This window comes from Leguminivora glycinivorella, chromosome 9 (genome assembly GCF_023078275.1).
Source record: "Leguminivora glycinivorella isolate SPB_JAAS2020 chromosome 9, LegGlyc_1.1, whole genome shotgun sequence".
Classification (NCBI taxonomy): Eukaryota; Metazoa; Arthropoda; class Insecta; order Lepidoptera; family Tortricidae; genus Leguminivora; species Leguminivora glycinivorella.
Window position 1 is genome coordinate 7,425,317 of NC_062979.1, and position 14,358 is coordinate 7,439,674.

General features: G+C 38.2%; 1 protein-coding gene across 1 annotated transcript in view; it reads left to right on the forward strand.

The window, feature by feature from the left end:
* The first annotated feature begins 2,438 nt into the window (after positions 1-2,438).
* The window catches only part of LOC125229806 (sine oculis-binding protein homolog), a 35,403-nt gene continuing 23,483 nt past the window's right edge, over positions 2,439-14,358 (forward strand). The window contains exon 1 of the mRNA XM_048134746.1: positions 2,439-2,641. Within this exon, the coding sequence (XP_047990703.1) occupies positions 2,570-2,641 (72 nt within the window). The 5' untranslated portion in view covers positions 2,439-2,569. The remainder of the gene's footprint in view (positions 2,642-14,358) is intronic.

A 14,358-nucleotide genomic window follows, 5' to 3' on the forward strand; every position in this document is an offset into this window, starting at 1 on the left:
GTATGAAGACGGTTGTACAATGTCACGATAGGTATTTTGGTTGTTGCAATCAGATAAGGATACGTCGACATTACTAGCAATCTGACCGTCTTGGGACATCGGTGGCAGACCTATGGGACCGCTATTTAACTCGAAATCTCTAACAAAAGCTCCTCGTTTTTTATTCACATTTCGTTGCATAGATATATTTGACAAATCCGCCTGAGGCCGTTTTTTAATTAAATCTACCTCCGACCTAAGCAAATTTAGCTGCGTAACTGTGGCAGATTGTTCTTTTAATGATGATACGTCCTGTTGTAACTTCAAAATATCTTTTAATAATTTTGTCACATCAAGATGATCAAACAACAGAGGCGGTAGTTTTTGAAGGTCTCTGGCCACAAATATGGGTCTCTCCTCGGCTATTGTGTTTTTAAAAACCCAAATGATATCATCAATCTCACGTAGTGTCTTTCCACTCCCTTTCCTAGAGATATTTCGCTTTACCGTAGGTATGGCATCAAATAGTAGGTTTTTTGCCTCTAGGATGTCAGACTCCGAGAAAGCACTGATACAAACACGGCTGATTGTTTCCTCTAATACCACATCAATCTTGTTACTCACAAACGCAAGAACTTCGTTTATCACTATATTGCACATTGGACATTTCACCACTTTAGAGGTCATTTTGCCTCGCACGGTACTCGCAATTTACACACGACCGATCGCAATGGCGCGTACGACGAGACTGATATTACAAAAAAATAGGCATAGAAGATATTACAAAAAAATATATGCGACCCGATATGGACCCAAAGTGCAAACGTTCATTCCGTGAGAACGCGCGCCACCCCTGAGTAGGCCGCGAACTCGCGGCCGCCAGGATGTACTTGTAGCGCGGTGATAGAATCGCGGAGTGAGCCGCCCCTGATTATACATAAAGAATTTTAATTCTTGGAATTTTAATACATGTATATTTCCAAGAATTAAAATTCTTTATCTAACCGTATGAAAATTTTTGGAGTTAATCGCGAACGCACACACAGACAGATGCGGCGGGTGACTTTGCTTTATAATATAAGGTGCAGGTACCTACTTACCTAAATAAGTGATAGTATCTAACTATCTTTATACAGTGTGTCCCAGTTACTAAACGCAAAAACGTGACAGTCACTTGACGGAATGTTTATAAGATTATGTTACGAACTTCTTCCGCGCATTATTTTTTTTTACAGAATAAAGTACCTTTGATTTCAGTTATAATTTGGTTACTGCAGTTGGTAATTTGTAACAGGTTTTCCTTCTTGAGAAATAAAAAAGAAATAACTCAAATTAAAATGCTCAATTAGACGGGAATATGCGCACAGACATACCTTCTATTTATTTTAATGTTTATTTTAATGTTTTCTCTCCGTCTTCGCTACACATCGTGTTACCAGAAATTGAGCTTTTTGTAAAGGAGCGTAGTCTGAAATAGTTTTTTTTTTAACTTAGCCATGCCTATACTTTAAATAAACTTTCTTACAAAAATGTATTGCCAGCGAATTGCTGTCTAGACGCTGTTACCGTTAAGTAAGGGCAATGACAGCTCATAAGTGTCAGCGAAGTAAGTAACGACAGTTACGAAGTGCATGCAGTACATTGAACGTGCGGATTTCGTAAAATTAATTTTGTAATTAATTTAAATAACTATGATTTTCTGATAAAACGATTGCCAAATGCCAATGAATCACATTATTATAAGTTTTAATAATTGCCCGTATGGTGGTAACACGCTTAGGGTTGCAAAAAAACGGTTTTCTTTCTGGCTTGAAAAAAAAAACATGAAAAAAAAACAGTTTTTTTTTCTGGAGTATGTTTTTTTTCTAAAGTACGAAATCTCAAAATTTGCAAAGTAGTCAATACTTTTATACGGTTTTTTAGACTTAATGTTAACTATTAAACGAATTTAATCAAATAATTTTAATTTCTGGTCTTAAAAAAGAAACATTTACGAAATCTGTAGTTGGTAGTTATCACTATTCGCCTCTCCACGCTACACGCAGCATCGGGAATTCCCCAATAAACGTTTGTATACTGAATGTTAATTTAAATAAAATGTACGTTATTGTTATTGAAACACGTTACAACTCACGAAAAACCGTTATTGTAGTATTTTTTGTTCATCTGAAAAAAAACCATATTTAGAAAAAAAACCATGGTGCTCTGTTTTTTTTCATGTTTTTTTTCACAATTCTGTAAAAAAAACATTTGGTTTTTTTTCTATTTACAACCCTAAACACGCTGTATACTGTAATATTATGGAACAGGTGAAAAAGCTGAAAGCACAGATTACACGCGCTCACGAAAGCTCACGCACGCGCGCTGAAGCCCCGCCCACCGGCGAGCGCGCGAAAAATGTGCTTTTTCCGGCACACTCCCGCACAGCGGCCAATCACGGCACGCCAGTCGCGGGGCAACCGTCGGCCGCGTGACACGTGTGTCTTACGCTGCGATATGTTTACGCGTGCGCTAAACTTACGCGACGAAAACTTTTAAATACAATTTTATGACTGTTCCTATAGTGCGAAACAAAGTGGAACTTTAAAAAATGGACTCCGGCACAAGCAAACCTCCCTCCCCGCCGAAACCCATAAAAAAGGAAAACGAAGAAGAAATCAAGGTATGAAATTTTATATTTGTATTCCGACATTGATGTGAGTTTCCGTTGTTCCCGAGTTGGCTTTGGCAGCGCGATCGTGTAAGAGGAGACGGCGAGTCGTATTTTTAAATTCGATATGCCCACGTCAAGGGGACCTCTACAAAAGCGCGGGGTTACGCCGAATAAATTATGAAGTGTACGGTTACAATATTAATTACAATTTGCGATACACAATAAAACTCGTGTAATATCACGTTTTCGAGGCCTTTTCCAGCCATTAAAGTGTGTAACACGATCTCTGAAGCGCGCTCGGATCGCTGTAACCGGAGCCGTTGGATGTTTTGATAATAGATATAGGCGGCGCTTCTGTCTGCGTGTGTACCGACACCGGCCGGGGCGTGTGTGCGTGCGGGGTAATTTTAGACGTTCCTTTGCTCAAAACGTAACCCGAGACCGTCCCAGGCCGCAAGTCGACGCTTCAATTTATTGTTTTCATCTGATAATCACACTGTATAATTGCGTAAACATATTAAAAGTTGCGATTGTTGTCTATGGCCGCCCCCGCTGTTCTCGCGCATTTATTTTGGCGCCGCAGAAATAGTTTGACATGTCAATAACCTCATTGGCGGTGTCCACGCGTTGTGACGTCACGGGTACTGCGCGATTTCTTAAAGTTTGGGGTCAATTGGATTTATCGCCCACTCCTATCATTATTCTTGTGGGTAATTATGTCTCAAATTAATGATCGTCTTATTTAAAAAAATTCTACATTTTGTATCTGTGTTATTGCGTGGTAGCACTAGCAATAGTAATGGCAGACTCTTGAGGTATATTTAGGTGTAATGCTGGATTGGCAAGCTGCTCGTGTTCGTCTAAATTTCCTTGTTTCCCGGTTATAAAGCGGCTAGGGTTGCGCTTGCGTCATTCTGAAGCGGCGTAATCGGAACTCGTCACTTTTTCTCATTTAACAATGACTTTTCGTATAGTATTTACGGACAAGTACAAAACAGACGTGAAACGTAAACGTATTATGTTCCGAATGAATTTATACTACTTACTTTTATTTTTGGGTGATATTTTGAACTTTGAGCATTGATTTGTAGCAATTCAAATTTTCTGCGAGATATCTATGCCCCTAAACTATTTACAGTTTATATATTACTAGCCATTTCCCGCGGCTTCGCTCGCGTTAGAAAGAGACAAAAAGTAGCCTATGTCACTCTCCATCCCTTCAACTATCTCCACTTAAAAAATCACGTCAATTCGTCTCTCCGTTTTGTAGTGAAAGACGGACAAACAAACAGACACACACACTTTCCCATTTATAATATTAGTATGGATTTTATTTATTGTCCCATAGCAAGTACTTACCTACGATATTTAAAAGGACACTTTACATTTGCCCCTGATATTTCCTGGCTGCTCCGCAAAAATACTTATTCAAAATAACTGGGATTTTAGTTATTAAACAAATCTTTTGTTCAGCAAAATATTCACAAAACAAATTTGACAAATTCATCAAAAGTCAATATATCTAAACGGTTCATGTCAGAACCAATCTTGATGTAATACGGTTAAAATGCCGTTTAAATTATCCAGATTACGGTAGGAATATACGAAATGATATCGTTTTCGTTCTAAATGCAAATTTCAAATTGTCGGACGTCTCGTGCATGAGTCGAAGCGGGCATGCAAAATGCATGTTGAAAATAATAACAAGTTCGCATGAACATGTACGACATTATTAGAGATTAGATCGATCCTTATTTCACACAATTACTCCACGAATGAACTTGAAACGCATTTCCATCACCAAGATCTAGATCCCATAGATTCCCTTAGCCCTATAGAAGCAGGAAACTTTGAGACTAAAAGCAAACTGCAGAAAATTTCACCACTTAAAAATGTTCAACATCCAAACGCAGTTTTCATCTGTGCTTCCTCTACGACACCAACAGGAAGAGGAGTGGTGAAATTCTTAACCCCTACCAACCATGAACCTGTGTAGGTTCGTGGTTGGGCTGAAAAGAGATAATATACCGGGTGTCCCTAAAACCGATGCAGGTGCAACATACATGTGATACATGCTCGCACGCATTTTATTGGGGGCTGTGACGCAGTTACAATATTGTCAGTATCTTAACTTATATATTTAGCCTATAATTTTGCATAGTCTGTCAAAATTGTCAAAAAAATAATTTATTATATAAAAAATTGAATTGATTTTATTTAAGCTTTTCAAACAAACAACAACTTCGTCCATAGTAGAAAAATGCGCGAAATTAGAATTTTTTATAATTTTCTGGCACTTTCATTTTTTAAATATTGTTTTTTTTTTACTGGTGGAATTGGCTTTATTGATGATTATAACTAGTGTTTTGGACAGATTGTATGGAGGTCACAAATTTACTTCGTAAAGATATTAAGGGCAAAAAAATTGAATTACAATACTGTCACAACATTTGAACTTGCAGTAACTTGTGGCACGGTCATGAGACATAATTTAATTAAAGGAGCACCATTTCAGTCATTTAAGCTTGATCGAACTAGTATATTGACTTTTTTGTTATAAGTACCTACTAATAACTGAAAACTGGAGCAAAATAGTTTACAGGTGGTATTAACGGTATTGTGTACGCTTCTCTAATAGGAAGACTGTAAAGTACCTACATTAGATATCTATGATGGATTTTCTTCTTAATGTTTCAACGAGAGTGTTAATAAATACGTATCAAACAGAAATGCCCCTGTCAGGTAGCGATACGATACTACTTACGTGATTGTTCCTTTTATTCCGCCCAGTTCTAACTTTAAAATTTTATCGAAATCTGGCGTTTTTTTTAATAAAAAAAAAAAATTTTTCCCCTCCTGGTTCAGGAACGGGTCACAGATTCGAGTCCTGCCGGGGGTGTGGATTTTGGCATGTTTTTACTCAACTGACCAATGATAAACGAGTAGCATCGCCATCATGTTGAGTTTTTGTTCCTTGTGACGGACGCAGCTCAAAACCAAGTGCCAAAGTTTTGACCGTGCATGCGTTGAATTATTCTGAGCTGACATAATGGACGCACGCAGCGTCTCGCAACTCCGCCCGATTGTAGTAATGTCTGTATGAATGGTCGCTTTGTCCCTTTAATTATAATTTATTGTGGATGTCTACATGATCTACAATTCTTCATCGTGCTTCTAGGTCGTCCTGGTAAAGCTGCAGATTTACCAGACTTCATTGACGGACAGTGTTACCTGCAGTCACCAGACCCATGGAATTATAAATCGCCAGTTGTTTTTTTTTCATGCGTTTTAAAGTTTTAAGGCAATCATTATTTTTCTAATAATCCTAGGAATATCTGATATGCTGTAGTTGAGTGCATCTCATCTGAAAAAAAAACAGACGCCGAAAAACGTTATTGGTTTATCAGAGGCCTCATCTTCAATTTTTTTTACTTCCGGGAGTAACAGTAATAGGTATCTTACCTACAAACTGTATAAGTATTTAAAGACGGTAAGTATATAGAGGTACATAATGATTTTGTTATAGAATTAATTAATTAATTAGCCAAAATGGTTCTGTTAGATTTCGAGGCAATCGAATCATCGTGATTTTTTTGCACAGAAACACCGACACTTCGTTTTCACACCACGCATTTTTGCGGCACATTTTTCCACAAAATGAATTCTAAAGCTACTCAGCCAGATTGATTGTCCAGCGGTTGTCAGGACAATATAGCCGTTATGTCAACCGAGGAAGGGCCACAAAGGCCGTGTCAGTTGAAACCGATATGGTCACACGATACTTGCATGCACGCCTCCTGATGGAGGTGTTGTTTATTCACCCCCCTTGTATAGATTGGAGGGAGAACGCAGAGGTGTAACTCTTTTGACCGATTGGAGTAACATGAGAGGTTACGTTGGCGGTGTAGTGGTGTTAACGCTTTTAAAAAGGATACAGGATATACGATCAAGGGTATATTACTAGCTCTATTCTCTTAAACAGATAGGTAGGTGCTCTCAATGTAGATCATGATCTCTTAGTTGTTTTACTCGTATACTTCTCTAGGATTATTTTCTTCAATTAAGTGTTTTGATTTCCAATTTTATGTTTTCGATGAATATCTCTGTCTAAATCTTTATAATCATCATAATCTTGTCCTTTTGGTATTATTTATTTCCATTTCAGCCTTTCTGCTTTCATCGCTACTCTTTAAAAAGAATGCATCAACACTAACTCACAGGAATTCGTTGCACTTGCAACCGTATCGTATATCGTTCTTGTACACAATCTCTTTCAATGTTAATTGTTGTTTATTTTTTTAAGTTGTATGCATAATAAAATAATTCGATTCTATTACAGATTCAACGTGTAATTGAAGAACAGGTACATTTAAATTATAGAAGATTCCTTTATCTTAAAAGAAAGTAAAATAATAAACGGAAATTTTGTTTTATATCTTCAGTGATACTCGATCGCAATCGTGCCTCACGGTCAGTCTTACTATGATTGATACAGATATACAGGGTCTGTATTTCTGGGTCTGTTGTTTCCCCCCTATGGTAGCTGTGCTTTCGTAACCTCTGTAGTGAGATTCATCCTTGTCAACTTTGTGACTGAAAGTTAAAAAACTGTGCTCCATTTCTCGCCAAGCAAGAGCTTAAGAACTCAAAATAATACCTGATCGTCATGGCTACATATCTTTTGTCCAGTTTCCGATATGTTCAGAGTTGTCAAGTGTTTGCTGCTATTTGGCCACTGCACAGGCAAATAGAAACAGCACTTGTTTTAGACCAAAAAGATGTAGTTGTCTCGATGCAATGCCTCCTTGTGACATTTAAAATGCTGCTCTCCATTATATCTGGGCGTCTAGGTCTACATATCCCTTGTCCAGTCTCCGTCGCTACTCTCGGCAAGATGTACAATGCAACGCATCGGGATCGGTTACAACGGGCTATCGGGTGACAACGGGGATGCTCGCGATATGTTGAGAGTTGTCAAGTGCTGCTGTGCGGCTACTGTTTCCTGATAAGAATCGGGATAGGTCGTGTAGACCGAACAATGGTGGGGGAGGGAAAGAAGTGTAAAAACTTAAAAATCTATATTGCCACAAGCCACAACCATTAAACTTATCAAAGAAAAATACTGTGTTAAAACAGTTGAAAGTGTTGAAACGCTTTTGCAAATTATTTATTTTAATTTTCAAAATGGCACTTGCTTGCAAAAAGTAACAATTGGGCTTTGAATTTTTTGATGTCTGCAAACTTGGTCAGATGTTGCTTTTGCTGGTGGAGTCTAAACGGTATTTACTTATCCCTGATCAAATAAAACCACTTTTACTGAAATCCTCCAATACCAAACCAAGTGTCACTGTTGTTAAAAGACGATATTTCACAGTCTGACATTATTATACAATACAATCAAAATAATCAGCTTTAATCCTCCCGTAGATACACTATAAAGGGTGTTTCTGTATGTTGCGGTGAGCTGACAGTTGACTTGACACTAAGTTTTGTCTCAATAATGACGGATCGGGTGACTCGGCTCGGGTGACAGTGGGGAGACGGACAGATGTACAAGGGATCAAACTTCCAATGCTACCGAGTCTTTAATTTTTAAAACATCATAGTACCTATTTGATTTATCAGTAAAATTTTTTTGTGGGTTTTTTCTAAGAATGTCTACGAAAATAGTTTGAAAATGATTCTATTATTCTTAAGACTAGTTTTGATCGTGTTCCCTAGCAAACTAAGCGAACATTATAATTTATAATATACAAAGTAAGTATCTAGCCGTGATTTTTACGGAATCAATAGCAATATCGCGTACCTGCGAGAGTAACCAACACCTCGAAACGTACACCGCTCATTTTTCTCACGCAACCCAGAAAATAATTAAATTTTAACAAAGCCACCCGATACGCCGCGTAATTTCGGGAAATACTTAGAAGTACGTAACCTCATGTTTCGTATCTGTAGAAAATTAATTATTCCTGCATAAACAGGCTGGTGGAGTACGGTGGCACTATAAAGGCAGTACTTTGACTTGAGTAACAGGCAGGCTACACGCTGGCATCTTGAACGTCGGCATCTCGCACTAAGGAAAATGTTGTATCAAGTCAAACACAAGCAGACTGGATGCCGGCGTTTGGGGATAAATAGTTTTTCGCGTTTCTCGAAAGTACAACGAACAGGCGATTAGGCTACTATCAGTAGGCACGGTCAGTAGTTTTTGTATCAAGAGCAAAACTTGAGCTACAAAAAAAAACTTAGCTACGAAAATAAAATAATGATAGTACCTAACTTATATAACATACGTACATACAATCACGGCTGTTTCTCAGAGGGGTAGGCAGAGATCGCGGATTTCCATTTACTACGATCCTGACAAACCACTTTCGCTTCACACACTTTCATAACGTTTCTCATACACGCGCGTCGTACTTACATAAATCAGTTAAATTCTACTTTCTAATCAGAATCTCACAAATTTAATCATCATTAAAATGAACCGCTTTACGAAAATTACACTCGCAATAAGTTTATTTCTTCGTTTTTTAACGTTTTTTCCTCAAGTCACAATACTGGCATAATATTTAGACGGGCGGCATGGGATACCGCGGCTCCTCTTACACTAAAATTAACGACGATACCGCGTCGGGTATCGGCAACTTAGAATAATTAAAACGGCAATCGAACCCCCGGCTCGAATTATGTAATTAAAAATATCTGGGGATTAAACGAAGCTGGGAAAAGAATTTACACGACGCTCTTTGCAGCATATTACAACTAGGTACCTACAATAAATAAATAAATATTATTATTATAGGACATTCTTACACAGATTGACTGAGGCCCACGGTAAGCTCAAGAAGGCTTGTGTTGTGACAATAAAATACATACTTAGTTTGTCAGTGTTGGTCCTATTATAGGACTCCTATAGTCAAAATTTTAATAATTTATTAATTTGATGTATTCATTAGACACACTGACATAAGCTTTCACGAATTTTACACATACTTAAAATTGAAAACGGGACTTTATCGCGTTTAAACTAAGGTTTGAAACTATAACCTCCGACGTTAAAGAACGGCGTTGTCCCCGTGGTCACAGTATAATAAAGAGTATTAGTGGTCGTGGTGATTAAGTTCCGTTTGCAATTTTAGCTAATAGGTACAAAATTAAATTTAAACACGTACAAAACAATAATTACTTATAAACACATCATAGAAAAGCTAACCCAGAAGGGATACTACATACATCGCCGAGCACTCTTCTTGCCCAACGAAAAGTTACGGAGTCTTTCATGAGGTCGTAATATTGACAGTTGACACTTACAATTACATCATCAATATTCTTAGCTCTTGGGTAAAGAATAGACATTAGAGTAGACTAAATATGACCCAGACTGGTTTGAATACTTTGAATGGGCAATTCAGTCCCAGTGCCAGTGATATAACATCTCCGGTGACTGACAGTTACACGCGTATTTTTAGCGGCTGAGATTTCGGCCAAGTTCACGAGTTGACTATTCGTAAAGCGTTTTGTCGCACGGTAACATGCGTTCTTCTTGAGGTTTCTTCTATTTTCTTACACCACTGATCGGCCTATTCCAGCACCGTTCCTTTTGCGCTGATAATTACTTGATTTTTGTGCAACCCTAAATAGTCAAAAGGAAAGTCATTATCATCATAAAAAAGGACGATATGATTCGATTCGACCCATAATGGTTGTCAAACTTCAGTTTTGTAGGAAGGTTCCTTTCTATATACAAGTACTATTTAAGAATGAACTTATAATTAAAAAATACTAAAATATGAATAAGAAAAAAAAGTTATAAAAAGAAAACCCCGCCTAGAGACTAGTTCTATTGTAATACTTACATTTTGCAGAGGTCATTGTAAGACTCTTAAACCTCACGTCATAGCTCATTCCGAGCTTTCGTTGTCTGTGGCCAACGAAACTAGCTTTGATTTGGTCACTATTAGGGACCATCCACACTCATAAGACGCATGTCTTACGGCGCGCAACGGATATCTCCGCCACGCCGCCTGAATGTAATTCAAAAAACTCTCCTCAGTACATTTTGTATAGGAAGGACGTAAGACGCGCTCCAGGCGGCGTGGCGCGCCGCGAGACACGCGATGCCTAAGTGGGGACGCTGCCTTATTCCCAATATTCCCATCCCTAAATATCTGTTACATTTTTGGCTAAAGATAAATCATTTTCTGACGACTAGCCTTTGCAGTGTCATCTGCCCGATTTATTGTCAACAAATGCATCAACATTCATTTCAATGTATTTAAACAATGTTAGATGAGATTTATTATGTTACGTGATAAATAAGTCTGCCAAGTACATACACTAACACTTTATAGGCTCTTTCTTATTAGTCATGTCATATTATGATATAACCCATAATGATTAGTAGCTAATATTTATTTTAGTTAAGTCTAGGTTTTTAACCCCCGACGCAAAAACGACGGGGTGTTATAAGTTTGACGTGTCTGCCTGTGTGTGTGTCTGTCTGTCTGTCTGTCTGTCTGTCTGTGGCATCGTAGCTCCCGAACGGATGAACCGATTTAGATTTAGTTTTTTTTGTCTGAAAGCTGAGTTAGTCGGGACTCGGGAGTGTTCTTAGCCATGTTTCATGAAAATCGGTCTACTATGTTGCGGTCTACTATTTTTCAAAATTTAAATTTTGTGGTTAGGTTATTGGTAGTCCCAGTGGACCGTGTTTATAATAATTCGAGAGGACGCATATTTGCGCCAGTTTGATCGGTGTCGGGTGACAAAATAAATAGCATTATAAGCTGTTTGTCCGTGCAATAAAACGTTGATATCCGTGCGAACTAGGGTTTGCTCCCGGGAAATACCGGTACCGAAAGTACCGGGAATTCCCGGGATTTTTGGCCAAGCAAAGAACCGGGAAATCAACTTGAAAAATCCCGGTACTTTCGGGAAATATTTTTTAGTGACATTTTTTGCTACAAAATTTATTGATTTCTGTTTATATTATTTAAACAGTTAAAAAATAGGCGTAGGTACAGTAACACGCGCTTAATCACTATTAAATAGCGTGTGGCAGTGGCATCTTGGCAGCCGTAGCCACCGCGATACCCTAGCTAGCCCCACTAGCCAGTTCAGTAGTCGAGTTTTGTATTTTTGGTGAAGGTTTGTTATATTAAGTTGGGTATTTATGTTTTCTCTCTCAATCTCATTTGACTCATTTCTCTGCATGTTATAAAACCGTGTTCGCGAATTTTGTGATAGACTCAAAAACTACCAAACGGATATTTATGCGTTTTTCACCTATGTATGAATAGAGTGATTCTTGAGGAATGTTTAAGGTTTTCTTATTATAAATTAATTATTAAAACATGACATATGTGCTAAAAGTCGGTGAAAATCACGCTGCTAAGAGCTTCAATCGAAAACCCTACCCGTACGTACCGATCGACTAACAATATAATGTATGGTGGAACTGTCGCTCTGATACATAAATGTAGGTCTAGAAAAAAATTCGGCAACGGCTTATGTCTAACTTTTAATGATAACTGCTGTAAACATGCGTAACTTTTAAATAGATGTTTAGATATATTGTCATCTTACGGTATTACATAGAATTTTTCTCGAGAACGATCCCTCTGACTAGCAAAAAAATGTGCACCATCTCAAATGTTTTGTTTCCTGGAGTTTATATTCTATGATTCAAATAACATGTTTGGGGAATTTTGTGAGGTTTTACTGCCGGTTGATAATAAATTATTATATTTCTTTAATAGTATTTGTCTTATTTATTTTACTAAGCGATAAACATCTCCCAGTAATGGCAGATCGCTTAATCGGAGCAATGTATTGCAACGTTATCCATTGGTACATATGGTAGCCAGATAGAAGTAGTAGTAGGTTGCAGAATTCTTCACGATTTTTTTTTGTTGTTGCACGGTATAATCTCACTATGAAAATGACTATGAAATAAAAAAAGGCAGATAAAGCAATACGCCGAGCGAAGCCGGTGCGGTTCGGTTATGGTAATATATCAATAAAAGATGAAAAATGACAAAAATTATGTTGATATATTTGAAAAAGCGAAAAAATTTGACCAGTCCCGAAAGTACCGAAAATCCCGGGAAATCCCGGTTCCATATTGCTTCGGTACCGAAAATCCCGGTTCTTTAGAACAATACCGGTACTGCAATCCCTAGTGCGAACGGCGTAAAGTTTGCCTTTGCGCACGTGAGGTCATTTCTTGGTAGTTAGGTTTTCCATTACAAAGACGTGTACTTACATAAATTAAAATGTTAACTTGTGAAGAACGAAGCCTGCGTTGCGGATGAATTTTCGCATGGGAGTAGTGTTAAGTACTGTTTTATAAAAAAAAAATCATTAATTAAACTTAGGCACTTACTAACTTTTTAAATAAAGCTTTCATGTCCACCGAACGACATCAATATACTACTTTTTAGGAAATAGGGTACTTTTTGCTATCACGCAGCTTCAAAAGTGCATGACCGCGGAAGTTCCTACATCTTGCACAAAACCACAGCCAAAGAACACTAGACCATATGAACTCATAGAAGATGGGGTGTGATAGGGTTGGCAACGCGCACGATATCTCCAGACTGGAGCTGGCGTAGGCTACAGTCTCTGCTTGCTATTCAATGAGCCATATGCTGGTATCATAGAGTAGTAAAAAAAAGAGACAGCTTAAACTAAATCTCGGTTAACATAGGATAACTTAAAGTACCTATTATTGCTATTAATAAACGCTATGCCCAAGCCAGTGTAACCCGATCATAATAATTATACCATTAATATCCTGGCACTGTAGTCACATCATGAGATCACCAATGCATAATATGGAGAAGTGTATCATCCTGGGGCGAATGAATGGTAAACGCGCTTGGGGTGGGGCTCGTAAGAGATGGTCTGACTGTGTGAAGAAGTCGACTGGCGGCAGCCTATATCGTGCAGTCCACATGGCTTATGACCGCGTTCAGTGGAGACACGCTACTTGTGGTCGCGATCCTCAGCATTGAGGGAACGAGGAAGAAGAAGAAGTCCATGGAGACTCGAGAGCACTGAAAAAGGTTTGGGTGAACTAAATCTCGACTAACATAGGATAACTCAAAGTATTAGTAAGCGCCACGCTCACGCCCAGTGCAACCCGATCCTTATAATTACGCCCGTCTCGCGCCACCCGACGCTGCGTCACTCCGTTAATTTTGCTGGAACCAGACCCGTCTGCTTTTTACACTGTATAATCTTTGAGAATTTTGGAATTTCTCAGTAGGTACTACGTCCTAATTAAACGGAGGGATTTAATGGAAAATTACGCGCAAAGGGGATAAAATTTTATTAATAAATACTTCATACAGATTATATAATGTCATATCCGAAAGACGCATATACTAAGCCCTCCTACACTCACAATTCGCACTCGTAATTCGTCTGGACAACTCCACTCTGCGACGTGTGACCGCGTCTTTAAGACCAAATTTGGGTTTGCAAGCCAAATCAGAGCATTCCATCATCCGGACAATAATTATTGTTGATGGAGTCGCCTTTGTCGGATACGACAAAGAACGAGTACAGTACAGATTATATATAGAATGTAACATAGTTATGTGTGTATAATGTAATTATGTGTAGACAATAAAGCCAAGATATAGGCTAGCAAATACAGCGCCAAGAAAGAATGATGGCTTAGCTAGAGTGTAGTGAGACCGGTTGAAAATGCACCGACG